Source organism: Pteronotus mesoamericanus, unplaced genomic scaffold (assembly GCF_021234165.1).
Source record: "Pteronotus mesoamericanus isolate MK-2021 breed Mesoamerican mustached bat unplaced genomic scaffold, CSHL_Meso_final contig_657, whole genome shotgun sequence".
NCBI lineage: Eukaryota > Metazoa > Chordata > Mammalia > Chiroptera > Mormoopidae > Pteronotus > Pteronotus mesoamericanus.
In genome coordinates, this window is record NW_026555229.1 from 2,016,229 (window position 1) to 2,044,023 (window position 27,795).

Consider the following 27,795-nt stretch of genomic DNA (forward strand, 5'->3'; position numbering starts at 1 on the left):
CAGAAACACAACTAGGCAACTAGAAGTGTTTTCCAAACAATTAAGAGTTCTTATAGTGAAAAGTACATTCTTCAGAATAATCAGTTCTGCATTCTTAGCCCTAGGATTGGCTCAGGGTAATCAGTCAGATGTCAGGAGATAAGGATGAGGATGCCAGGTGGTCTAGAAGATGGGTGCCAGGAGGCCTGGTCACATTCGTGGTCTGGAAAATAGATGTCAGGTCTATGTCACATAGTCTGGATATGTGAGTCCTTCAGGCATTATAAGGAGGTCTGGTGTATGTCCAGTATTGACACACAATGAGTTGTAGTATGTCCAGGCATTGATGCAGGACTGGAAAGTTCAAAAGTTTAAGTTTCCAGGCTAGTTGAAACAAGAACAGAATCATTTCTTCATGCCTGAACTGACTTGATTTTTAGTAATTAAGCAGTTTGACTATAGTGATTCCATTTTATTTCCCTACCCTATTCTTCAGAATGATTATGAAATATTGGTTACTATGTAGCTGGTTACCTCTTGTGAAAACCCATATTCTCTCTGCTGGTTACTTTAAGCACAAAAACCAAAAACAACATCAATAATAACCTCAGCAGTGATAAAAATCTACCATTTGTTGACTGCTTTTTACATACTAAGTGCTATGCTAAAATTTTTTTTTTTAAGATTTTATTTATTTTTAGACAGAGGGGGAGGAGGGAGGGAGCGAAACATCAATGTGTGGTTGCCTCTCACACGCCCCCTACTGGAGACCTGGTCTGCAACCCAGGCATATGCCCTAACTGGGAATTGAACCTGATACCCTCTGGTTTGCAGGCCAGCGCTCTATTCACTGAGGTACACCAGCCAGGGCTAAATTCTTTACATCCTTATCATGACTCTTATTTAATCAATTAAGGAAGAGATGATTATTCCCAATTTATAGATGAGAAAACTGAGACTTAGAGTTAAATAACCCATCCAAAATAACTAATAAGTGTGAGGCCAGGGTTCAGACTCCAAGTTCAAATGACTTTGATTCCTTCTTCTCTCCACTCCCCTCTAAACTAGTGATTTAGTTATTGAGTACATTCTTCCTTTAAGAATTAGCTCATAGCACATGCTCCACTTAAGGCCTTTACTGACTCTCCAGCCTCCCTCCAAGTCACTGAACTTCTATTAAGGAGTTTTCAGCTCTGATTGATGGCTCTTTTCCTCCCACTGCCTCAGAGAGTTGTCTGTCTTCAGCTTGAGGGCAGGGACTCATTCTTCTCTTTACTACTAATAAAAATGTATTGAGAACCTACTGTGTCTAGACACTGAGGTGGTACAGTAATACATGAAACAGTCACGGACTCTTACCTCAAAGTTTTTAGTCTAATGGGACCAACTCTTTCCTCAATTAACATATAAACATTGAGCTCTGTGCTAGGCACTGTGTAAGCTGCATGAGAGCTGGGGTTCTGGAAAAAGACTTTTTATTTAGGTAGAGCACGGATTTTTCTTTGCTTCACGGCTGTCTCTCTAATACCTAGAATGCAGTAGGTGCTCAACAAATATTTAATGACCGAGTGCATGATTGAATGAATTCAGATATAAAGATCAGATTTCCCCAGTCTTACAGGTGGTTCACAGTAGACACTCAGTGACTGACTAGGTAGGCTTCATTGAAAACTCCGAAACATGGCTCAGCAATTGAAAGCTAAGAGCTGAGAGCTTGTGAGACTCGAGTTTGGCTCCTGGAGCATGCGCAGTCCACATAAAAGGTGACGAGCAAAAAATACAGAGGGCGTGATTGCGTAGGCGCTGATTCTGATTGGCTACCGTAGGCGCGCGAGGGGTCGTGCCTACTCGTCGCCAAGTAAACAGGGGAGGTAGGGGCGGAGCCAAAGAGGCACAGCGACCTGGTTGGCCAAGAGGGGGTTGGGGGTGTTGCGGATTGGTCCCCTCCCGGACCTCAGCTGTGTGGAACGCGCCGGGTCCCGGAGCCGGCGGCCTAAGGAATGGACGAGACGAGCCCATTAGTGTCCCCGGAGCGGGGCCAACCCCCGGACTACACCTTTCCGTCCGGCTCGGGCGCTCACTTTCCGCAGGTACCGGGGGGCGCGGTGAGAGTGGCGGCGGCGGCCGGCCCGGTCCCCTCTCCGCCGGGCTCGCCAGGCCACGACCGGGAGCGGCAGCCACTGTTGGATCGGGCCCGGGGTGCGGCGGCCCAGGGCCAGAACCAAACCGTGGCCGCTCAGGTCCAAGCCTTGGCTGCCCAGGCCGCGGCAGCTGCGCACGCCGTTCAGGCTCCCCGCGAACGGAATGAGTTTCCCGAGGACCCGGAGTTTGAGGCGGTGGTGCGACAGGCCGAGGTGGCCATCGAGCGCTGCATCTTCCCTGAGCGCATCTACCAAGGCTCCAGCGGCAGCTACTTCGTCAAGGACCCTCAGGGGGTGAGAGCGGGGTAGGGATCGCGGCCGCCGACTCTGGGGAGGGTGGGCCTGTCCGTCGGAGTTTGGGGCTTCGCTCAGCTAGAGGGAGAAGGGGGGCTGAAAGAAAAGCTGCAAAAGGCATAAACTTTACAGTGTGGAGCCTCCTTTCCAGGATTTTGGAGTGCCACGGAGGACTGGAGATGGGGAGGCTCTGCGGAATAAAGGAATAAATCAGAACCCGTTTGGGGGGGGCGGGGAATGAGCGAAAAATTGAAAGAGGAAATTGACCAGATAGAGATGAGAGGCCCAGCGGTTTGGTGAGGCAACCTGCTTCTGAACAGAGACTATGGGGAGATGCTTTCTAGTAGATTCCGTAGCTTTAAACTACAGACTTGAGCTTGAGAAAGAACTACAGTCTTTCTTTTTGGAACCAGTGTTGTCGCTGTTAATTGAGGAGGACGTGTAACACATCAGGGACTCTTGAGGGTACAGTTCCAGCCTTCTGTGCTGTGGGGATTTCTCCTGCCACTTTCCCAGGTCTCTTATTGGCAGACGATGGTGATTGAGTGGGTGGAATCACCAGTTTTCATCTAGGGTTTCTTTTGGGAAATTATTCAAATCTCTTCTTATGGTTCCTCAAGCTTAGAACGGAGTTTAGAATCATGGGACTGTCAGCTGCCTTTTCACTTTCCTTTCTCTCCCAAGACTATCATATTGATAGTTTGTTTTTCAGCTAAGGCAGAGTGCTTGCTGACCTTTATCTTGTCCCTTGCGTTTGATTAAAGGGGGATGGGGATGGGATGGGGCATGGAGTGATCAGGGCATCTGAGAGGTGACCTTTATCCTTTTTCCTTTTTTATCGTAGGAAAAACAAATTTGATTTCCCTAGGTTATGGGAGCCCCATGAATTTATGAGGTCCAAAGGCAGTCAGGCAGTTGAGGTTTATATGCCATTCTCAGCTAAGGGATAGTGGCCCGGGGCTTCAAAGGGGAGGAGGGCAATTCCGGGGGAAGTTAAGAAGAGCAGATGTTTGATAATCAGTTTTTTACTTGCCATTCACTAAGTCTTTCAGATAAAAAAAGTAATCTCTGGTAATAGCTCTTTTTCTGGGCCAGGCCCCCAGGCCCCCTATCTAAGTTCTTTCAGGCGGTAAGGGAGAAGTAAAAGTTTTTCCTGAATCTGCTAGGTCTTGATTGCCTTCAGCTCCAAACAATCCACATAATCTGCTCCCCTTTAGTCCCACCTTTGAAACTTCCTCAAGAAGTACAGCTCAACAAGTTGAGTTGGTAGATTGCATCATCTTGTTGAACCAGCCTCTTAATCTTGAGAATAGGTCAGTGTAGTTAAAGTTGTTTCATTTCAGGAGGCAGTGCACAGGTGGGCTCTCAAAGTTAGACTTATTATTACACAGTCAGTTACTTAATAAGAGACAGTTCTATGGAAACAAAAGAAAAACAAAGGCTAATGATTGGAACAGACTACAATCCCAGTTTCTGAGTTCTGCAGGCAGCCAGCTGAGATTTAGAAATGTCCAACTTGAAGCAGCAGGAGTGAGGGCAGGCAGTGGCAATCTGATAGATTTTCCTGGTTTGCAGTTTGAATGTCTGGTGATCTTTGAGTGGCCTGCCCTTTTTCTTTTTTTTTTTTAAGGTTTTATTTATTTCTTTTTAGAGAAAGCAGAAGGAAGGGAGAAAGAGAGGGAGAGAAACATCCATTGGTTGCCTCTTGTATGAACCCTCAACCGAGGCATGTACCAAGTGGGAATCAAACCCCTGACCCTTCGCTTTGCGAATGACACCCACCAACTGAGCCACACGGGTCAGGGCAGAGTGGCCTACGTTTATTCTTTTGAGAACTGCAGAGATGTCACTGGAGTAAGAGTGGGTCAAAAAATATCAAGTCTTCTCTGCCGGATGGGCCACAATGGTTTAGTGCAGGGGTGTGCAACCAGGATAGCTGTGAATGCGGCCCAACACAAAACATAAATTTCCTTAAAACATTATGAGATTTTTTTGTGTGTGTGATTCTGTGTCCCAGTGTATTTAATGTGTGGCCCAAGACAACTCTTCTTCTTCCAGTGTGGCACAGAGACATCAAATGGTTGGACACCTCTGGTAGTGGAAAAATATATTATTATTTTACTTACTAGAATGATGATGTCAAAGCTCTGTCAAGTTTTCTCTGCATCTCTTTTGTGTGAACTCTTTAAATGGGTGATGTGCTATTTTGATAGGAGTGCTAAGTGGCAAGGATGGTCTGTGACTTGTAGCTCTTAATTAGGTTTATTGAATGATCTAGTTATTCTCCCAGATGTTGTTGTCCCTGAATTATCATCAAGAACCAGAGCACAATTCTGCTATCAACCCAGTTAACATAGACTGAGTTGGGGAAAGCTTTGAGAGTAACAGGTCTTTACAAATACCTGAAATAAGGAAACAGTTAGTTAAATGGAAAGCTCAAAGGGGAACCATCACTTCTAAAAGAAAACTAGGTGTCCTGAGGTTTAAGTGTGAGCAAGATCCTTTTATTTATTTTTTTTAATTGGGGAACCAGAAAGACACCTATAATGGGAGCGGTTTTTATTTCAGCTTGTTGACTGACTTTGCTAGGTACAGGAGCCGGAGTAAGGCTTTTGTTTTTCTCTCATGACACTGTTACAGCTCTGTTGGAAGTGTGTCAGATCAGCCGAGAAGTGATCAGGTGCTCTGACAGATCAGAGTAATATGATCTCTGAATTCTACCTAGCAGGTAAAGTACTACTACCTCAGTATATAGGCCACAGAGAATGACAGACTAGGGGGATGTTCCATGGTGGTTCGCAGGATCCCAGTCTCTGTAATTCCCTGGCCACTGTGCCTTCTCAGAGAGGATGTTGAAACACATAGGCCCTGACAAAACTTATTAATGTAAACATCCTGCTCCCACTGAGGAAAATGCGGTTTAGAGCAGAGGACCACCTTCTAAATACTACAGTGGCCCACAGACTTACTATAGTTGGTCTTGTCATCTTTGGCCCTGCTCCAAATGGGTTTATATTACTTAACGAATACTCGGATAGCACTTATTATATGCCAGGTACTGGTTTAAATGCTTTACAAGTAATAACTTGCTTAATTCTCATAATACCCTCAGAAGTAGGTGCTACTATTATCCCCATAGATGGGGCTACCAAGGCACGCAGTGTAAGTAATTGGCCCAGGGTTCCAGAGCTGGTAAGTGGGAGGCAGGAGACAGGCCCAGGCGAACTGGCTCCAGAGTTCATGCTCCTAAACACTGATCTGCTAGTTAGGCAGTGGTCATGTTCTTTCTCAACCAAATACTGGCGGGTGTCTTTGTAATTTGAGTGGTTTTAGAGTTTGTTTTCTATGAATAAGGAGAGTATTCTTGAGTATTCAGTAACATGGATGATTATGTGAAGTGACCATTAGCTTTGGAAATTAGGCCAAAGTGGTTTTATATATCTGTCTAGGAAACCTGCAGAGTGCTCACACAAACTACCATATTTTGCTGTGTATAATGGACACTTTTTTGCTGGAAGTTTTGAGGGAACGATAAGGATGTGCATTATACATAGATATAATGATTACATGCCATAGGTATACTAATCCTGTGTATAATACACACAAAGACGTGGGTGTGTATTATACATGGGAGCGCATTATACATGGCAAAACATGGTAGGTACTGAGCAAATGTTAACAGAATTGAAATGGACTGAGGCCTGTATATAGTCCTGAAAGACACTTGTCCCCTCTTCTGTGTCATGTCCTTCCATCCTTCCTACCCTACCATTCCCTCATTTGTTTAGTCTAGACATTATTATTTAATAAAACCCTTGTTGTTCTGAGATAACAGTTATTACAAATGCTTTTAGAGTTGAGGAATTGCTTTCTGATTCTCTTTATGGTGGAAGGAAACTGAGAAGTTTGAAGTGTTACTCTGTAAATGATGCTTGCCTGTGCTCTTGGCCTTCAAATTCTGCTTTCTTTCAGTGGAAGTATTTAAGCCTTAGTCCTGGCATTGTTCAGCCTCACTATAGTAGGAATGTCTTGTTTTCCCTTTTGGGGACCAGCTTGCTGAACTCCACATGGTACTTCCATTGAACTGACTGTTGGGTTTTGGGACATGCCTTACACTGTCCTATGGCTCATTGTCCAGTTTCAGCAGTCAGTGGACTTCTTAGTCTTTGTCTGAGGGGAGAGCCCAGGATTCCAGGGGAGCAGACAGAGAGAAGGACTGCTAACTTAAGCCTCTTGCTAGCCACTTTGAATAGGAATGCAATTCTGATTTATGACATAAATATATGTATTTGACTCTTTCCAAGTGGATAAGTAAGTTTGTTTACCTTTAAGACTAAATTGATTCTTTTGGAGGGAAGAAGAGAGCTCTTTTTCTAGACCTCTCAAATCCTGAAAGGGCTTCTGGAAGGAACTGGTCTCATGATTGACTGAATGTTGTTGGAGACATGTGCTTGCCTCGCCAGTTCCTAATATGAATACTTACTTAATGCAGACAGGTGGGTATATGTTTTCTGCTGTGATCGGCCATTCAGGAAGTGAAACTCACAGGAAAATGTCTTATGACCCAGAGTAGCTTGAGTGGGCTGTGGGGAGAGGGAGAGTCATATGATATGAAGATGAATCACTTGAATAGCATATTTACTTCTCTTATTTTGAAATGACCAGTTTGGGAACTGCAGGGAATGAGAAAAATGAAAAACAACCTCAGAGAGCTGACTGGTCTGGGGAAGAAATCTTCAGGAGGGGGGACCATAATTTCTAGGTTGCAGCTGCATCCCGTATTTCTGTGGACCTTTGAGGATTAAGTTACTGTCTTCCAGAGAAGATGGATTTAATCTTTGTGGCCCCTCATGTCCTGGTCCCTTGCCTATGAGAATGACTTAAGAGAACCCCATTCTAACCAGGTAACAGATTCTTTTTTCTGCTGTGATTTTCTTTTCTGTTGCTTTCTTATTTTGTCATTCCTAAACTTTTTATTGTAAGGCTTCATTAACATTCAGGGGATGGGATAGTAAGGCTGATAGAGGAAATCAACCATCGATGAAGGAATTTTCTTATCCTCATTCCATAATACTTTTTGAGTCTTTATGTAATTGATGCAGAGCAATAATGTGTATGTATGTGCCTTGGAAGTTGGGGTTTCATGGTGTAAAATTTGATGTACTACACGTACCAGACTTGGCACCTTCTTTGGCTGCAGCCCTTTCTATCAGTCGATCTCTTAGCTGCATACATGAACTGGTGTGTTCTCTTTATATACTGAGGACAGGCCAGTGTCTTGACTGTAAGTAGAGGTTGTCTGCCCATGCCCTCTTTCTATACCTGCTGATCTGGTCCGGGAGCTACTGTAATCATCTTGCCTTTCACATCCTCTTTTTCTTTTGTCTATGTAGAAGATCATCGCTGTCTTCAAACCCAAGAATGAAGAGCCATATGGGCACCTTAATCCTAAGTGGACCAAGTGGCTGCAGAAGCTGTGCTGTCCCTGCTGCTTTGGCCGTGATTGCCTTGTCCTCAACCAGGGCTATCTCTCAGAGGCAGGGGCCAGCCTGGTGGACCAAAAACTGGAACTCAACATTGTACCCCGTACAAAGGTCAGTGACCTGTCCAGGGGGTCTTACTGACCAGAGTTTTCCTGGGCCTGAGCCCTGCTACATGTTAATGAGGCCATTAGGTCCAGTGAGGGCCTCTTTATGCCCTGAGCTTAGGGCTCTCAGACCTTTTTTACAGGGGCGTGGTGTGGAGAGGTAGGTTTAGGCTTATGATGTGATCGTCTGATGAAAGCTCTCCTGAGAAGGATAAACATAAAGCTTTTGCATACAATTTTAGGAAGTTACCAACCCTCTGTTGCATGTATATGGGCTCCCTTTGCATCTCTGGATCCCAGATAATCCCAAGATGATTAAAACCTAGCTACTTCTGCAGCTCACTCCCTTAGATTTCCTGGCCATTCCAGGATTTAGATACAGTCTAGAATGGACTTATTGATTTCTGCTAAGTATTTACATAAGCACTTATGCAAGGAGGACTAGAATGGGCTGAGGATTAGAGTAAAAATCTGGCCTGAACCCCTACATGGAACTAACATGGAACTGTCACTCATCTTTATGCTATGAAATTCTGGTACTTGTCTAAACATAACAAAATTGTGTCCCAGGAGGCAAATCTACACTTAGAATGGATTTGCGCACACATTATATGTAGTATAGACTTAGTTAAGGTTCTAATGAAGGGTCTGGATCATACTCCTTTACCCCCCAAAAATGCTTAAATACAGAATTAATTGCACATCATATCAGGAAATTTTATTGAGTCCAGGTTAAGAACCACTGTAACTACAAGGTGTTCCGTGAAGCTTTTCAGGGGTTATGAGGGGAAGGAATCTGCTAGGCAGCATATGACCATTTAAGGACGTGTCATCACCAACTGAGTGTGTGGCTGGCTGAGGTCTAGTTAGCAACTCGAGGTAGAACTCCGATATGAGGCCCTAAAGCTCTAGAGGTGTGTTTGTAACTCGGGGTCTTAATTCTCTTGGAGAATCTGAGGAAAGCTATTGATCTTGTTTATCACCAGAACACACATATTTGCAATTATTGTTTTACATATAATTTCATGAGATGGTTCATAGACCAGTTGAAGTCTATCCATTAACCTTGTAGGAACGGTGCTTCTAGATTTAAAACTTCTGCTTGAAGTTTTCTTCACAGGTTTAGTTAGCTGACCCTGTATGCAAAGAGACTGATCAGTAGACAGGAGCTTCCCTTCAAATCTGTTTTTATGTTTTCCCAAGATATTTTAGAAGAAAATGTGCTTGTTGTGGACTGTGTCAGCTCCTTTGCCACCAAACTCCAAAAAATAAGCCAGCTAGTTTATAAGTCTGTAGAAGTCAGGGACCATTTCTTGAAATATCCTTCTCCCATTCTCAGCACCTAGGAGAGTAGTATACTCATAGTAAGCATCCTGTAAGGACTAACTGAATTAGTGAATGAATATCAAACTATGAGAAGCAATACCAGAGATATCCCCCAACTTCAGGTCTAGGAGAGACTGTTTGATTGCAATTCTGGGTTTATAGGTCCCATTTAACATCTAATTTGCTGCCTGGCCTTGCGCAGCTCACTCTGTCCCTTCATGCTTTAGTCCTCTCTGTGTGCATATAGTTAAATAGCACACACTGACCATCTTATATGATAATTAATGCTCCTATGATCTCCTGTCTAACTGGAAATTCTATGCCCCTCCTAAACTCTAGAAACTCTTTTAAATACTTCTTCCTCTGTACTCTTTCATTTCCTTTTTTCACTAGGTAAATGGCAGAGCATCCGCGGCCCCCGTGCCTGCCTGCTTTGCCCGTACTTCTGGAGAGCAGTGCCTAAAAATCAGAGGGCTTAAGTTTGAATTCTGGCTCTGAAGTTTTTTACCGGGTAACCCTTGGACAAGTCACTTAAGAGCCCCCTCTCCGCCCCAATCCCCGCTCAGTTTCCTCACTATAAAAACAGGGGTATAAATAGTTCCTACTTTATAAGGTAGGTGTTAAAACTACACAAGATAATCCATGTAAAACACATAGGCCCGTGCCTGGCCCAGTGTGAACACGCCATACATCTTAGCCTGTGATACTTTTATGACTATTCTAATCATCAGTGTCACCACCCCACACACAGTCCCTTTCTTCCCCATCTCTGGCCTTCTTCTTTCCCTATTAGAGAACCTTAGTGAGGCCTTTTGCATCAAAAAGTCAGCAACAACAAATACTTGTCTTTTCCGAGATGAAGTTGAAACAGAACTTTGCTAACATACTACAGCTGGAGGTAGTCAGAGGAAACCTCTTCCCTCCCTGCCTCCCGACCCTGCGATCGGATTCAATCCAGTTGATTAGAGCATCTGTCACTAAGGAAATGGGGCTAACGCTGCAATGGAGCCTCTAATAGTAAGGCTGTAATTCTCATTCAGGAGCTGTCTCTGCTCTCTGTTCCTGCAAGGTTTCAGGTTATTATCGTTTCATTAGTCACAGGGACAAAGGGGGCTGTTACAAAGAGTGATCACAAGTAAGTCTGATGTGGGAAGGGTGGTTTATGGCCTACAAGAGCCAGAGTTTCCCCATAGAAACTGGTAGGATAGTCTTAAGGAAAGCCTTTTTTCCCTTTTATTCCTGTGCTTAAGTTTCCTGATTTATAAGACCAAGAGTGCCATCCTACAATACCTTGCACATACATTTTAGGTGCTCCTTTAACACTGGATGGACATGTTGAAGGAGGGAGGAGAGGAGGGAATGATTTTGCCCCTTTCTATCTCTGTTGTTCATGGGCAAAATAGTTATTTATAATGAATTTTGCAAGGCTTAGGAAAAGAAGAATTTTTCTCATGAATTTGATTTCACGTATTTACATGTAAAAATCCACTTGTTGCTGTCTGAGAAAGAAACTTGTAACTCATTCATTCTTTCACGTAATATTTTTGAGCTTGTGACAGCTTCTGTGTTAGGTACTAGGAATGCTAATGTGAATCAAGTGTTCTTTTCCTCCCTTAATTTCATTAGTCTTAAGAGGTAAGTTAGATATACATGTGGATGACCACAAGGCAGTATAATAAGTGTGATAATATGTATACATATGGATTATGGATCATAGTGATGTCATCACAATTTGACAATCAGGTATAATGTTGATAGTTAATTAAAAATTTTTCTGAATAGGCAATGCATACATCTAGTGCTAAAATCAGAAGCCACAGGAGAATAAGCAAAGAAGGGTAATTCAGCCTCCCTCCCACCCCTGTCTTCCAGCCACTCAGTTGCCTTCCTCAGAGACAGCTGCTATTACTAGTTTCTTGTGTAATATTCCACATATAGTCTGCATAAATACTCATACAAATGACAGTTCTCTAAAAATTAAAACCAACTTTAATGTTTATTTTTTGGACATGAATAATTGTACATCATACAAAATTCAGAAGGAAATAAAAGTAAATTGCAATTTGTTTTTATTTGGAGAGAAAATAGGCATTAGGACATCTTTTCCTAACCCAGGAGGTAGCTGTACTAATCGGTGTAATTCATGTCAGCTCCTGTAACAACCCCTGAGTCACAGTGGTTTCATATAATAGGACTTTATTTCTTGCTCACATCATAGATGCATGTCAGTTAGGCAGGTTTCTTAGATCCTGTCATTCCACATAGTGACAAGGGCTCTAGTATCCTTCTGTGATGTGGGTCTGCCATCTCAGCCTTTCATTTCCAGCTGCAGAGATTGGGGAATATGATACAGATCATGGGAGATTTTAAGGCCACGCCTGAAAGCGATGTACATCTATCACTTTGTCAACATTCTGTTGACCCAAACTCGTCATATACTCTATTTTAGCTACTAGGAACACTGAGAAATGTATTCTTTCTGTGTGTGCTGGAAGAGGAACAGTATTGGTGAGCATCAGGCTATTCTCTGCCAGAGTGGGCTGGTTCCTTAAACTTGACTCTAACCTGGGTGTCTCCTCTTTCCACTGTATGCAGGTAGTACACATGGCCAGTGAGACCTTCAACTATAGTGCCATTGACCGAGTGAAGTCCAGGGGCAAGCGGCTTGCACTAGAGAAAGTGCCAAAAGTTGGGCAGCGGTTTAACCGCATTGGGCTACCGCCAAAGGTATGGGCTACACTTACATGACTTATTTATTTATTTTTTAAAAGTTACCTTTTTTAAAAAAAAGATTTTATTTATTTATTTTTAGAGAAAGGGGAAGGGAGGGACAAAGAGAGGGAGAGAGACATCAATGTGTGAGAGATACATTGATTGGTTGCCTCCTGCACACGCCCCAACCAGGAACCAGGCCTGCAACCCAGGCATGTGCCCTGACTGGGAATCGAACTGGCTGCCTTTTGCTTTGTGGAACGATGCCCAACCAACTGAACCATGCAGGTCAGGGCTTATGTGTCTTATTAAAGGTGATGATTTGTAGTGGCCTAGTCATCCAAGTGGCGGAGCAAGGTGTCTGTGGACTGGCAGATGGGCATGTGAATAGCCTGCCGTGAGGCACTATTCTTCCTCATTTCTGTCAAGGGCCTAAGACCCTAACTTTCTCATTTTACTTTTCTTGACCATTTGGATGGGCAATCACCGTCACAACCTTTTTCTCCTTGCAAGGGAGATGAAGTAACTGTCTTGAAAATGTTTTCCTACTCTGGTATAAAATCCACAAGGCCTTAGTGGGTCCCTGTCTTACTCTTGGGATCTTTGAACTTGGGCTGTAGGAAAATAATTTTCTTCCTTTATCTTGGTTGCAGGTTGGTTCATTCCAGCTCTTTGTTGAAGGCTACAAAGATGCAGATTACTGGCTACGGCGATTTGAGGCAGAACCTCTCCCTGAGAACACTAACCGGCAGCTACTGCTGCAGTTTGAACGGTTGGTGGTGCTGGATTACATCATCCGCAACACTGGTGAGTAGCTGTGGGTAGTTCTCTACCTGTGCCATGCAGACCATAGAGGCACAGTGGGAGGCCTGGAGCCTTGCAGGGCTTGGCGTCAGAGGGTCTTGATAAAAACTTGATGAATTTTATCAAGTCAAAAAGGTTATGCATGTTTGGGGAGGGTCTCAGATCATACTTTTCCAAGACAAGCTTTGCCCAGGTGCATTATGTGCATTTATCAGAGGTGGTGAGGCCTGGAGCCATATTTGCCTTTTATCTTAACCTCTTTCCTGATCCCAGACAGAGGACATTTGGCCTTTCAAAGCAATGTAAGAGTACTAAGAGTACTCTTATCCTTGGTCCCTAGTCATTCTTACAGCAGCAAGACCTGTCATAGGACAGTTTTGTCTTTAAGTACCTCATGTAAGAGGAGTCTTGCAGTATTTGTCATTTTGTGACTGGCTTATTTCATTTAGTACAGTGTCCTTATGGTTCATATGTTGTAGCAGATGTCAAAATTTCTTTCCTTTTTAAGGCTGAATAATAGTCCATTGTATGTATGTCCCACATTTTGCTTCTCTGTTCATCTCTGGTGGACACTTGGATTGCTTCCACATTTTAGCTATTATGACTAATGCTGCTGTTAACATGGTTGTACAAATAACTCTTTGAGACTTCGCTTTCAATTCTTTTGAGTGTATACCAGGAAGTAGAATTACTGGATCATGTGGTAATTATCTCTTTAATTTTTGAGGAACTGCCACACTGTTTTCCCCTGGACCATTTTACATTCCCATCAGCACTGTGGAAGAGTTCCCGTTTCTCCATATCCTCGTCACCACTTGTTATTTTCTTGTTTTTTTGATAGTAGCCATCCTAATGGGTGTGAAGTGGTATCTCATTGTAATTTTGGTTTGCATTTCCCTAATGTTTAGTTATGTTGAACATCTCTTCAGGTGCTTTTTGGCCATTTATTATCTTCTTTGGAGAAGTGTCTTTTCATGTTCTTTGTTCATCTTCAAATCAGGTTGTTTTATTGTTGTTGAGTTGTAGGAGTTCTTTGTAGATACATGCATCAATTTGCAAATACTTCTGTTCTCTGGGTTGCTTTTTTGCTCTTTTGATAGTGTCCTTTGATGTGATTATATTATTTTATTTTCATGAAGTCCAGTTTATGAGAGATGGGGAGGAAGGGACAAAGAGAGGGAGAGAAACATTGATGTGTGAGAGATACATAGATTGGTTGCCTCCTGCACGTGCCCCAACCTGGAACCAGGCCTGCAACCCAGGCATGTGCCCTGACTGGGAATCTAACTGGCAACTTTTCACTTTGTGGAACAATTTTCCTCTCCCCCCTCCCCCTCTCCTCTCTCTCTCCTCTCTCTTCTCTTTCTCTTCTTTTTCTTTTGTTGCCTGTGCCTTTGGTATTATATCTAAGAAATCATTGCCCATTCCAATGTCATAAAGCTTTTGCCCTATGTTTTCTTTTAAGAATCTTATAATTTTAGTTCTAAGATTTAAAAGGCCATGGATCCATTTTGAGTTACTTTTGTATGCAGTGTTAGGAAGGGTCCAACCTCATTCTTTTGCATATGGATATCCAGTTTTCCCAACACCTTTGTTGGAATGACTTTTTTCCCCCATTGAATGGCCTTGCAACCCTTGTCAAAGATATTTGATCATGTATATGTAAAGGTTTATTTCTGGACTCTATTCTATTCATTGGTCTGTATGTCTTTACAGTGTGTTCATTACTATACTGTTTGGAAATCAGGAAGTATGAGTCCTCTACCTTTGTTCTTTTTCTGGACTGTTTTTGTTATTCAGAGTCTCTCGAGATTCCATAATCATTTTAGGGGTGGGTTTTTCTGTTTCTGCAAACAAAATTGTTACGGTTTTGATAGAATTGCACTCAGTCTATAGATTGCTTCAGGTATTATTAACATCTTAACAATATTGTCTTCCAGTCTGTTAACATGCGATATCTTTCCACTTATTTATGTCTTTAATTTTTTTCAGCAGTGTTTTGTAGTTTTCATTGTATAGGGCTTTAACCTCCTTGGCTAATTCCTAAGTATTTCATTCTTCTTGATCCCATTATAAATGGAATAGTTTTCTTAATTTTTTTTTTAGCTTGTTCAGTGTTAGTATATTTCTGGTTGCTGTGTGTTGACTTTGTATTCTGATGCTTTGATGAATTTATCGATTAATTCTAACAGTTTTTGTGTGAATCTTTAGGGTTTTCAACATGCACGATTATATCATCTGTAAACAGAGTTCATTTTACCTGTTCCTTTCTTACTAGATGACTTTTATTTCTCTTTCTTGCATAATTGCTCTGGTCTTCCAGTAGTATGTTGAATGGAAATTGTGTAAATGAGCATGCATGTCTTGTTCTAAATCTTAGATGGAAAGCTTTTGGTCTTTTAACCATTGAGTATAATGTTTGCTATGGGTTTTTTGTATATAACTTTTGTTATGTGGTAGGAGTTTCCTTCTGTTTCTGGTTTGTTGAGCGTTTTTATCATCAATGGATGTTGAATTTTGTCAAATGCTTTTTGAGATCATCAGTCTGCCAATGGGATGTTTTACACTGATGTATTTTCCTAAGTTGAAACATTCTTACATTCCAGTAATAAATATTGGTCATGGTGTATAGTCCTTGCAATATGCTGCTCCATTTAGTTTGCTGGTATTTTGTTGAGGATTTTTGCATCAATATTCATAAGAGGTAGTGGTCTGTAGTTTTCCCTTTGTGTCTTTGTCTGACTTTTGTATCAAAATAATGCTGCCTCAGAATGAATTATAAAGCGTTCTCTCTTCAGTTTTTTGGAGAAGTTTGAGGAGGATTGGTGTTAGTTCTTTAAATGTTTGGTAGAATTCACCAATGAAGCCATAAGGTCCAGGGTTATTATTTGTTGAGAGATTTTTGATTACTGATTCAATTTCCTTAGTAGTTATAGGCCCACTCAGATTTTCTGTTTTTTCATGGTTTGTGCTCGGTAGTTTTTGTGTTTCTAGGTATTTGTTCATTTTATCTGGGTTTTCCCATTTGTCGGTATAAAGTGCTCACAGTACTCTCGTCATTTGTTTATTTGTTTTTTGTAGTAATGTCCCCACTTTAATTTCTGATTTTAGTAATTTGAGTCTTCTTTTTTCCCCTTAGTCTTTATAGCTTGTCAATTTTATTTATCCAGTGAAACAGCTGTTATATTTTGATTTTAGAGCACTTAGTTCATTTATCTATAATGTCTGTATAGATATGATTAGATTTTCATCTGCCATCTTGTTTTCTCTGTTTTCTGCCCATTTTCTTTTTCTGCCCTTTTTTTCTATCATTTTTCCCTTCTCCTTTCTTTATTTTAAATTATTATATTTTTATATCTAACAATATAATATATGATTAAATTGATATTTCAAATCAATGGATAAAATTATATTTTTATATCTGTCTAACAATATAATATATGATTAAATTGATATTTCAAATCAATGGAGGCTTATTCAACAAATAAGGTGCATGGACCATAATTATTTGAAATAAAACAAATATAGAGCCCTCTTTCACACATTATATAAGAAATATTCAGGTGAGTTAAAAATCAGCTTGTAGAATCTAAGGAATTTCAGAAGAAAATAGAACTAATATTTTTCATGACCTGAAGTATAAAATATTCAACCCCAGAAGCTATAAATATTGACAATATGACTATATTAAACATTTAACTATATAGTAATATACATATAAAAAAGTTAAAGGACAAGGAATAGAATAGAAAAGTATTTGCAACACATCTAAAACATGGTTAATAGCTTTTTTTTCCTTAGGGAAAATGGATAAAGAATACCAAAAAGTCACTTAAAGCTTTTTAAAAAAAATAATAGAAACAGGCAAGAAATATACTAAAACAGGTTTAGTTTCAACAAATAGTAAAGGAACAATTAAAATAACATCATTGTCACAGATTAATGAGTATTAAAAATATTGGTAATATCAAGTATTGGCAACTGAAAGGAACTGGATATTCATAGAAACTTTTTCTTCATCTTAAAGCAGTCCCTTTAGCATATTTTGCAGTGCTGGTTTGGTGGAGGTGTATTCTTTTAGCCTTCTTTTGTCTGGGGAACTTATTTCTCCTCCCATTTTAATTGAGAGCCTTGCTGGGTAGAGCAGTCTTGGTTGCAGGCCTTTGCTTTTCATGACTTGGAATATTTCATGCCATTCCCTTTTGGTTTGCAGTGTTTCTGTGGAGAAGTCAGATGCTAGCTGTATCGGGGCTCCCTTATATGTTACTACCTCTTTCTCCCTTGCTTGCTTTAGGATTCTCTGTTTGTCTTTGCTAGTTGCCATTTTAATGATGATGTATCTTGGAGTGGGACTCACTGGGTTCCCCTTGAATGGGACCCTCTGTGCTTCCTGGACTTGAGTGATGTTTTTTCTCTCCTCCCATTAGGGAAGTTTTCCATCATTGCTTTTTCAAATAGGTTCTCTATCCCTTGCACCTCTTCTTCTCCTTCTGGTATCCCTATTATATGGATATTATTACGTTTCAGGTTGTCCTGCATTTCCCTAAATGCCTCTTCATTCTTTTTGAGTCTTTTTTCATTTTCTTGCTCTTTCTGGGAGTTTTTTTCTACCTTACCCTCCAGCTTGCTGATTCGGTCCTCAGCTTCATCTAGTCTGCTTTTGATTCCTTCTGCTGTGTTCTTCAATTCAGATTGTATTCTTCATTTCCTGTTGTCTCTTTGTCTTTTCTTTTGGTGGTTACCCTAAAGATTACCATGTGAATACTTGATTTTCCAAATCTAATATTAAATGGTACCTTTACTATTTTCTTAGATAATGCAAAGATCTTAGAACCCCTTAGTTCCAATTATCCTTCTCCAGACTTTTATATTATTAATGTTATGCACTTTAATTATATATGTATATGTGCATACATATATACATATATAAGCATATTTATGTATAAAACTGTAAGACAATACTGTTGTCAATAATAATTATGGAGACTTTTGAGCATATACAAATAAGCAGAATAATGAACCAGTCATCCCACCTCTTAGCCTTTTCTGAAATCAGCAGGTGTTCTATGGGAAAAGAAGCCACAGTTGCTGGGCTCCCTCTCTGGATTTCCTTTCTCCCAGATCTTGACACTTTAACTCTTAATGATCTTGTTAAAATCTCTAAAACCTTCAAGAGATTTAAAAATATTTTATCCATATTTTGTAGTTGTCCTCAGTAGAATGACTGGTCCAAGTGTCCCAAAATACGTAGTCCACCATGCAAACAAAGTTCACTTCAGGGTTTGTTTTTTTTCTTTTTTCCCCCCTAACTTTGTATTTTTTGTATTTCTGCTCACAGATCGGGGCAATGACAACTGGCTGATTAAATATGAATATCCAATGGATAGTTCTGGCTCTCGGGTAAGGGATTCATCTATACCTTGAAGAAGGGGGTAAGGTGGGGTATATGCATTCAGAAGAACTACGATAGCACATGTGTTTAAAATTGATAGGTGAATATTTGGTAGAGTTTTCCTCTCTTTTAATATGCTACTATATGATGTTAATAGGAATAGAATAAAGAGAAGTTCAAATAAGTTTGGGACATACTTTATGCCTTTCTTAGAGATTCACATTGCACAGTAGCATACTAAAGGTCTGAAAAGTTGTACAGTAAGCGAACCTGTTTAATTTTGATTGGCCCAGTGATTTCTAAACTTTTTTGACCATGGAACACTTTTTTCACAACAGCCCACAATTCCATAGAACATCAGTTTAGAGAAAGCTGCTTTCTGCAGCTTTTTTTACTCACTCGTTCTTTCTGTACTTCACCACACTTCTCTATCCCTGCTCAGTCTGCCCATTGAAAAAAATTATTTGAAAGGCTACCTGGAGAAGGACAGGCATTGATTTTCATTCCTCATGTTTTGTTTTTTTTTTTCCATCAAGCTTTACTGAGATATAAAAGAGCATTGTGTAAGTTTATGGTGTATGATGATTTGATACCTGTATATATTGTGAAATGTGTACCACAACAAGATTAGTTAACACATCTTCACTTTTTTCTTTAATAATCATTCTCAAATTTTGTGCATTAGAATTACCTGAAGAACATATTAAAAATAGTATAAATTCTTCAAGCCTTTTCCCCCATTATGTTGGGTACAAGTCAGGATTCCGTACTTTGACAGACTACAGGGGATTCTCATGCAGGTGTCTCAGACCCACGTTCCCTGTTACTGTCATGGCCCCGGTAAACCTAAAGCATGGAGCCAAGTACGTAGTCACGAGAGTGTCTGGCAGGGACAGTCACAACACGTAGCCTGCCCCACTTTTTTTCAGCTCTTGTCCTTTTCCTTTTTATGTATCAGTGATACAAGGGGGAAACATCCCTTGTGCAAGAGCAGCCAACTGTTACCTTCCATGATTCTGTTATTCACTGGAAAAATGTGGTCATCAACCAGTGAAGTGGCATCTGAGTCAAGGTCCACAAAGAAGGATGTTGATCAACTGGTACAGATTTTTTTTTTTTTTTTCATAACCTCAGGAGTCTCATTGCCCTTCCCTAGCAGGAATGGATTATAGTTATCTTTTGTTATTGTCATTTCCCTTCTTATCAACTACTGTGGCAACTCCTGAGAAGTACACCTTTTCTAAGATGAGAAAGGGACTCTGAGAACCTTGAACAAGCCAAGTCAGGTACCATAAATGTGTTAAAGCTCAGGTAACAATGTGGAAACCAGTTCAGAGGTTGAGTAAGGATTGACCCCCGAGGAGGATGAGAGGGGATGATTTGCTACTACTTTAAAGGGCCTGAGGCACATGGGACCCTAAGTATTTAGTGTTTCCTTGCTCTTTAGGACTCAGACTGGGTGGTGGTGAAGGAACCTGTTATCAAGGTGGCTGCCATTGACAATGGGCTGGCTTTCCCCCTGAAGCATCCTGACTCCTGGAGGGCATGTACGTCTTAAGACCACTTTGGTCTAGCTCTTCTCTTGCTAGGTCTCTTTTCTCAGCTGTGCAAAGTAGATGAAAATACCTGTATCATAGAACTGTTTTAAGAATTAATGAAATGAAATAATGCAGCTTGTACACTTTAGTGCAGTGGCTGCCACATGGCAGCGACTCCATAATGTAAGCTAGTATTATGCTTACCTTATATCATTCCCATTAGAAGCATAAAGTTAAGTTTTCTCATCTCCGCTTTGCATTTTTCTTATCCTTTCTGAGGACTATCTTTAAAAAAAAATCGTGTTTAAAAATAAACTGTTGACAGTGTACTGTCTTCCTTGTTGGCATCCTGGAAGCCAGCTCCTCCCATTATTACTGAGAACCTTTTAGAAAGGGGGAGAGATACAGGTAGGGGATCATTAGCGCCTTGGCAGCACTAGTTTGTCTTTTCAGAAAGAGTGTCTCAATGTCTCAGGGGCAAATCCTTCTAGGGTGGTTGACCCTTGTAGGTAGGCTGGTGTCTCGAAAAGTCATGTAATACCTGGGAAAGAGCTTGAGTTCTGGGATTAGGCAGACCTGGGTTTGAATGCTAGTTTGTCCACTTGTTGTGTAACCTTTAGGTTCACAGCTCTTGTAACTTTTCTGTTGTCTATCAAGGAAGAGGTGAAGGACACAGATGGGCAGGGATTTTTTTCAGTACCAGCTTTGCTTTTGACCTTCCCTCTTTTCAGATCCTTTTTACTGGGCCTGGTTGCCCCAGGCCAAAGTTCCATTCTCTCAGGAGATCAAAGATCTGATTCTTCCAAAGATATCGGACCCTAACTTCGTCAAGGACTTGGAGGAGGACCTGTATGAACTCTTCAAGGTTAGCCCTGGAAATGTTAGCCTTGTAACTGTGTAGAAGAATGAATTCTTAAAGGTTTTTCTAATTGGTCCTAAAATAAGCCAAGGGAGCATGGCTAACACTCTTCCGGCACCTTTCTTGACTTCTGTTCTGAATCAGCGAAGAACAAGATTCCCACATGGGGACCGCAGGATCTAGTTTGGGTTGGTTTGAAGAAAGTTGGCAGCTCTGATGAATCACACTGGTGTGTAACCTGTGTGACATGTGGCTGCAGTGAATCCGCAGAGCTTTTATTTTCTAATGGCACACTAGAGCCTGGAGTTCTTTAGAGTTAATAATGAGACTCAGGACAATACACTTGTTCTCTGTTTCCCCAACTGTGAAATGGAATTCTTGGGGCGATAGTTAGCTTTGCTGAGCCTCATAAGCCTTGTGTAGGTTCCTTTATTAGGAAGTTTCTAATTAGGGCAGGAAAATGGGTTCTTCTGAGGGATTCATGCAGGTTCCATCTCCTGTCTGCCCTTCCTTTGCAGAAAGATCCTGGTTTTGACAGGGGACAGTTCCATAAGCAGATTGCTGTCATGCGGGGACAGGTAAGCCTGGGACCTCTCCTCGTGTCATCCCTGGGATCTCCCTGGGAGGGTTGTAGGCTCCTTTCGAGTTAATGGGTAAAGATTGTACTTTATACTCTCAGTCTATGTCATACGTATTTGTGACTCTACATTAACACATGAGAGGAAAGGTAGCCTTCCCCTGTCTCCCACCTCTTCCATGGTATCTGCTGGTTGGTGATGCACTGAACTGTGTGCTTACTTCTATGCCACTTGCTGGATAGTTCATTGGTAAATTTACCTAGTGGTCCCTTGTCCTCAAGTTGCTTGAGGTGGACCATATACCTTGCTGGTTATGAGCTAGTCTCTGGAGTCAAACTGCTTTACCACTTACATGCTTTATGGCCTTGGACAAGAGCCTCTGTTTCCTCGTTTAGAAAATGGGACAGTAGTAATGCTTTGCAGAGTTGGCCAGAGGATTACATGAGATAATGCATATCAAACATTTAGTAAAAACATTGCCTGGCACATGCTAAGCACTCAGATACAGGCTTGGTTATTATGTCATATTATTTCTACACTTTCCATTTCACCTAAAAAGAGAGCTAAGGAAACACCCAGGGCATTATTGACCTTCCAAAGTACAGTAAAGAATATGCTTGAAAAATTGTTTAAAAACTCTGTAGGACACTGACATTCGACTTACCGTGTTGAAGCCTTCTTAAAGAGAGTTGGAATGGCCAAGTGAAGTGGTTAAGGATACAAACTGCGCTCAGAGTGCCTGGGTTTAAGTCCTGGCTCTGCCATTTACTAGCTGTGAGATCTTGAACAAGTTAATTAATTTCTTCTTTTACTGTCTTCATTTGTAATATGGGATTAATAATAGCATCTACCTCACAGGGTTAGTATGAGATGAGGGATTTAAAACATGGTACCCGGCATATTGAAATACTTGAAGTGTGTTAGCTATGTTGAACCCCATAAAGTTCCGTGAGCATCTGGCTCCTCCCAGCATGTAGGGGGCCAATGTATTAGTCATATCTTTATTTGCCTACGAATCACACATTGAAGCAAAATGAGCCTCTGTCCTAAAGAAATCTGACATACCGCACGGAAAGGAGGATACAACCTTCTACCTACGTGAGTCGTAATCATAGTGAACCGAAAGGGAAGAGTGAAAAAGCCCCAGAGAAGTGACTTGAGTGGTAGTTGGTTACTCACTCTAAAAGCTTCTAACCAAGAGTTAGATAAAGAATTCAGAATGTGAGGGAAATCCTATTTATTTATTTAGTAAAGATTTTATTTATTTAGAGAGGAGAAGGGAGGGAGGAAGAGAGGGAGAAAAACATCAATATGTGGTTGGTTGCCTCTGGTGTGCCCCCTACTGGGGACCTGGCCTGCAACCCAGGCATGTGCCCTGGAGTGGGAATGGAACCAGCAACCCTTTGGTTCTCAGGTTGGCACTCAAGCCACTGAGCCACACCAGCCAGGGCTGGAAATCCTCTTTAAATGACATGTTCTCTAGAATTATATGTCTGCTATAAATTTCAAGCCTCAATAATGTGATCCTCTTCTAGATTCACCATTCTTAGTTAGCCACAGCTACACTTGCTTTATCTCATATCTGTATGTTACCTATCTGAATAATATCTATCTATCTGTATATATATATAATTTATCTATATAGAGAGAGGAGAGAGAGATTTCCCCCCCCCCCAAATCTTTTGAAAGCTATGTACATAATTGACATTTAACCCTAAATATGTTAGCATACATGAAGGGTACTCCTAACTCAAGGAACCAAGGGAAACACAGGAAGACCCAGCTAGGGCAGGTTTAAAATCCTATGTCTCTTAAGTTGGGTGATCTTTTGCACAATCCACTCCAGTTCCATTTGAAGCTCCTTTGAGTTCTCTACCTGATCTTGTGCTCAAGGCTCTTTGAAGCAGTTTAGGATGCTATCAAGTACCAAAACAAAAGTGAAAAAGGAATGAATTATTGGTAGGATCTACTTGTGACTTCTGACCTCTGTTCCAGGTGAATCTCTCTGCCTCTTTATGGGCAGCAACTTGTAAGCCAAGGGTAAATACCCTTGAGGGCTGTGTGTCTGTGATTGGAGGGGGCAGCCTAGCTTACCCTCCCATGTGTCCGTGGCCTGGATGTGAAAATCTTCAACATCTAGTGGTGTAAAGAGGGCTGTCATAGGACAACTTTAGCTTTCATACTGTCCTACCAGAGAGCATAAATGGTGGTGATTCTAATTTTGGCAAGGGAGAGGAAATGTGTCCTCATGGGTGCATATCTGAAATAGTTCTAAAATAAAGACAAAAATTGAAGGTAACTAACTGCAATGTGGTATCCTGTATGTGATCCTGGAACAGAAAAAGCATAGTACTAGAAAAGCTAATGAAATCTGAATTAAGTCTGGACTTAGTTAATAGTAATTAATTGGTTAATAGTAACGTTCCAACTTTAATTTCCTAGTTTTGCTAAATATACCATGGTTATGTAAGATGTTAGTGTAAGGAGAAAATGTAAAATCATATACAGGAACTTTTTGCACCATCTTTGCAAGTTTTCTGTTGATCTAAAATTATTCCAAAGTATAAATTCTATTTAAATAAAAAGATAATGGACATCATTAGAAGGAGAATCCAGCCAAAATACTGGCTTTTTAAGATACATGATCTTTAGATGAAAATCAAAATAAGAATAAACAGTCATAAACAAAAATCACCTGTAATTCCTTGACCCACATATAATCACTGCCAACTTCTAGACTTTTTATCTCTGTAGATAGGTAGGTATAAGTTTAGAAAATAAAAGTGGAGTCACATTATAATACTGATTCCTTATCTCTTTTTTTGACTCTAATAACATTGTGATCAGCTTTCCATGCCAATAAAATATCTTTAAAAAAAAGATTTATTCATTTTTAGAGAGGGGAAAGGAGAGAAGGAACTATCAGTGTATGGTTGCCTCTTGAGCGCCCCGTGCTAGTGACCTGGCCTGCCACCCAGGCATGTGCCCTGCCTGGGAATCCAAACAGCGACCCATTGGTTCACAGGCCGGCTGGTGCTCAAGCCACCGAGCCACTCCAGCCAGGGCAAATATTTTTTTTTGTTTGTTTCTTATCCCTTAAATTAACCGATCCCATACTCTTGGGCATTTATATCATTTTCACTTTATAAACAATACCACATTGTATTGGTTAAAACTGTTATTAACAATTAATTATATCTTAGTTCTAAAAATGGAATTGCTGAGTCAGAGGGCCTGTTCATGGTTAAGTCTTTATTGTTCACTGGCCTTTCTGAAAGACTGTCCTGCCATCCAGTTTATAGCCATGTCTCTGAACTTTCCCAAACTCTGAGTTACCAGCTTCTGTATCTTTATGAACTGGAAGGACAAAATATCGGAGATATTTTTTATAATTTTTATTTTTATTTTCTTTTTCATTTCTTAAAACAATTTTTATTTATTTATTTTTAGAGAGAGGAGAAAGGAGGGAGGGAAACATCAATGCGTGGTTGCCTCTTGTGCGCCCTCTACTGGGCACCTGGCTCACAACCCAGACATGTGCCCTGACTGGGAATCGAACCGGAGACCATTGGGTTCACAGGCCGGCTCTCAATCCACTGAGCCACACCAGCTAGGGCTGTGTTTTTGTTTTTGTTTTTGTTTTATAATTGATTTCTAGGAGCACTCCATCTACCATTCTTGCTTTAGAGGCAGACCTGGATCACTAGGCCTTTCCTTAATTTATCTCATTTTCCCACTGCAGATCCTAAATCTGACTCAGGCCTTGAAAGACAACAAGAGTCCCCTGCACCTGGTCCAGATGCCACCTGTGATTGTTGAGACGGCCCGTTCCCACCAACGGTCTGCTAGCGAGTCCTACACACAGAGCTTTCAGAGTCGGAAGCCCTTCTTTTCGTGGTGGTAGCCCATGAGAAGACAGGGGCGTGTTGTGCGAGGCTTGGGCTGGGAGGAAGCCTGGGGAGCAGGTTGCAAGAAAAGCCAGAGAAGCCGATAGAGAGAAGCGCCCTTAAGAGCCCTCCCCTGCTGCTCACCACCCCCTCAGGGCTTTCCCATGCACAGGGAGAAGCGCAGAGAGAGGGGCAGTGAGTGCTGGTGGGCCCTCCTGGGTGCCGGGAAGGACTGAAGCTAATGCAAGGAGTCCAGGTGCCCGGGAGGGAGCATCTGTCTTCCAGCAACTCCTGCGGGCAGGCTGGGAAATTCCCTTTCCTCCCTGACATCTTGATCTGTTGCAATTCCTCATTATATTCTGCATCAGAAACAAACAACAAAAACATATTTAAATTATTAGCAAAACCCAGGCAGAATCCCACATCCTTTCATTGTCAGAAACCTCAAATCCAGACCTAGATTAGCATGAACCCAGATATTCAGGTGCCTCGCAGTTCCTTACTCCCGGGGACCAAGGCAGCTGGGTAACCCGCAGTGTTGGGGCAGGCAGAAGCCACAGTTATCTTTTGAGATTTCGCCAAGTCTTCTCCTCCCACCAGCGCAGTAGGCTGACTAAAAACCTTCAAATGTGATTCCCATGGCAGAAGTACTTTTGCTCTAGATCTCCTAGTAGCTCTGTGTATGATCCTATTGATCAGCTCTGCTCTGTGCTCTGCTAGGGAGCCAACTGCTCTAGTGCAGGCCTACAGTTTGCCTGTCTCTCAAGCAGAGGCAGGAGGGAGGATGTGGACTCCCCAGCATGTACAAGTGATTCATGTAGGCTGAATGTGTGCTGGGAGCTGTAATAGGTCTATGGGCAAACTTACCCCAGCCCTGCTCCCTGAGTCCCTGGCCCTACCCACAAATGATAGACTCCTCCCAGTCCTTTAATTTGTTTGTTATTTTAGATGTTTCTTTTCTCAACTCTTTGACTTAGGGGTTCAGTTGAGTTCTGGAGTGGGCCTCAGCTCATAAGAGGACAGGATATTAGGTCCTTGGACTTCTTTTTACGCTACCACTGCTGCTTGGTGGGGGTAACAGGACTTGTGTTCTGCCTCCTGATTGGTAGCTGCCTTTTGCTCCCTGACTTTTTTTGTTCCAGGCCAATTTTTCTATGGTTTCTTGAGAATGGTGGGGCCCAAAGGAGAGAGGCCTTCAAACTGTTCCCCAATGCCTGTCCAGCTCAGTGTGCTTCCTGCTTCCATGTATCTTGTCCTCAGCTATCCCCTCGCCAGCTGTCCAGACCCTTTCTACACCAAAGCAAAGGGGGGCCTCGAGAGGGAGCAAAGAGGATGCCATCTGTGGCTCCGGGACAGCCCGATGCTGCTGCACACTTTGTTGCTGGACCCCTGCGGATTGGTAAATCAGGCTTGGAAAGAAACTAGCTTGAAGGTTTGAAAAACAACCAAAGAATGGGAGCGCGGACGGTGGCTGTGTGCCCTCTGCTTGCCCAGCTCCCACCATCCAGGCGGCAAAGCAGTGATGTGCAGCCTCCTTGTCAGCTGGCCAGGCTGCCCCTTCTATTCCAGCTCCTAGGAGCCAGCTCCCCCCGGGCTTCCATCCAGCTGACAGGAAGAGTCTCTAAAAGCTGGATGTGCGTGCCCTGTGGATGAAGGCGCAACTCCCCTGCTGGCCCCAGCCCTGACAATCCGTCAGCCGACCTGGACACTAGCCTTGGGGACCATGTTTGTGAGAATGTGCTCTCAGACCGCAGGAGCAGCGCAGGCCTCCCAGGGGCCAGTAGGGGGCCCAGGTGTGTTTAGCTCTCCACAGACATCTTGGTATAAACGTGGTAAAGCTCCCTGCCTCGATGTCAGGGGAGCCTGAGGAGTCTAAAGAGCCTGGCGGCTGCCCCCAGCCAATCAGAGCTGCACATTGCCCTCGTCCAGACCAGCTCTGTGAGAAGGAAACTGGGTCCAGTGTAAGGGGACTGGTCCCAGTCCTGGCAGGCAAGAGAGTGGCGGTGGTGGGGGGATCCTTTCCTGGCCTCTGTCTGTTCTCCTTGGAGCCTGTACTCAGGTTGCCTTGAATGTGGACTTGGGTAGAGCCAGGAACCCTGAGTGCTTCTGGGTGGCACTCAAGGAATGGCCCAGCTCTCTGCCAGCCATAGGCCCTGTCCTCCAGTGTCAGGGAGTAGAGGCTGGGCTGTGAGAGTCCTGCTGCCTCTGTATTGTTCTAATGCACTGTAGAAATTGTATGTAATGTATTTAAATCAATGCAAATGTAAGAATAACAAGTCCAATTCTGACCTCTATTGTCTTGTCTTTTTTTTTTTTTTTTTTTTGGTGGAAGGAAGACAAGGTAGAATGTAATTTCAAGGACAGAAACTTGCATTTCCGTGCCTTGCAGAGACATGGCTCTTGGGTCTCTTTTCCTCTAGAAGGGGAAATACAGATCTTCATTTTCAAAGTCCCAGTGCTCTGAAAACCAAAAATATTTGCATAAGTTATTTGACACTAAAACTGAGCTGAACCTACACTGAAGCTATTTATAACCATCACCGTATCCCTTAGTGTCAATATTTGTTGCAGAAATAATTAATGTTTTGTTATGAGATAGTCCCCTACTATGGATCATACAGTGTGGATTATACAGTATACTATGGATTATACACTTACTACTTCCAAATGGCTGAAAAAATTGTGAATTCTGAAATGA

General features: G+C 42.0%; 1 protein-coding gene across 1 annotated transcript; it reads left to right on the forward strand.

Annotated features, from left to right (window-relative positions):
* Window positions 1-1,941: 1,941 nt before the first annotated feature.
* PI4K2A (phosphatidylinositol 4-kinase type 2 alpha) lies at window positions 1,942-27,383 on the forward strand. The gene is made up of 9 exons (XM_054581315.1): window positions 1,942-2,414; window positions 7,808-8,008; window positions 11,923-12,054; window positions 12,693-12,846; window positions 18,182-18,243; window positions 19,683-19,782; window positions 20,505-20,638; window positions 21,151-21,210; window positions 24,953-27,383. Exons 1-9 carry the CDS (start codon window positions 1,980-1,982, stop codon window positions 25,112-25,114), a joined length of 1,440 nt encoding a protein of 479 aa, XP_054437290.1. The 5' UTR covers window positions 1,942-1,979; the 3' UTR covers window positions 25,115-27,383.
* Window positions 27,384-27,795: the final 412 nt, after the last annotated feature.

Coding starts and splice junctions, on each gene's coding strand:
- PI4K2A (XM_054581315.1), top strand. CDS start 1,980: ATGGACGAGACGAGCCCATTAGTGTCCCCGGAGCGGGGCCAACCCCCG. Junction 19,783..20,504: donor TCCTGACTCCTGGAGGGCAT/GTACGTCTTAAG, acceptor CCCTCTTTTCAG/ATCCTTTTTACTGGGCCTGG. Junction 20,639..21,150: donor ACCTGTATGAACTCTTCAAG/GTTAGCCCTGGA, acceptor CTTCCTTTGCAG/AAAGATCCTGGTTTTGACAG.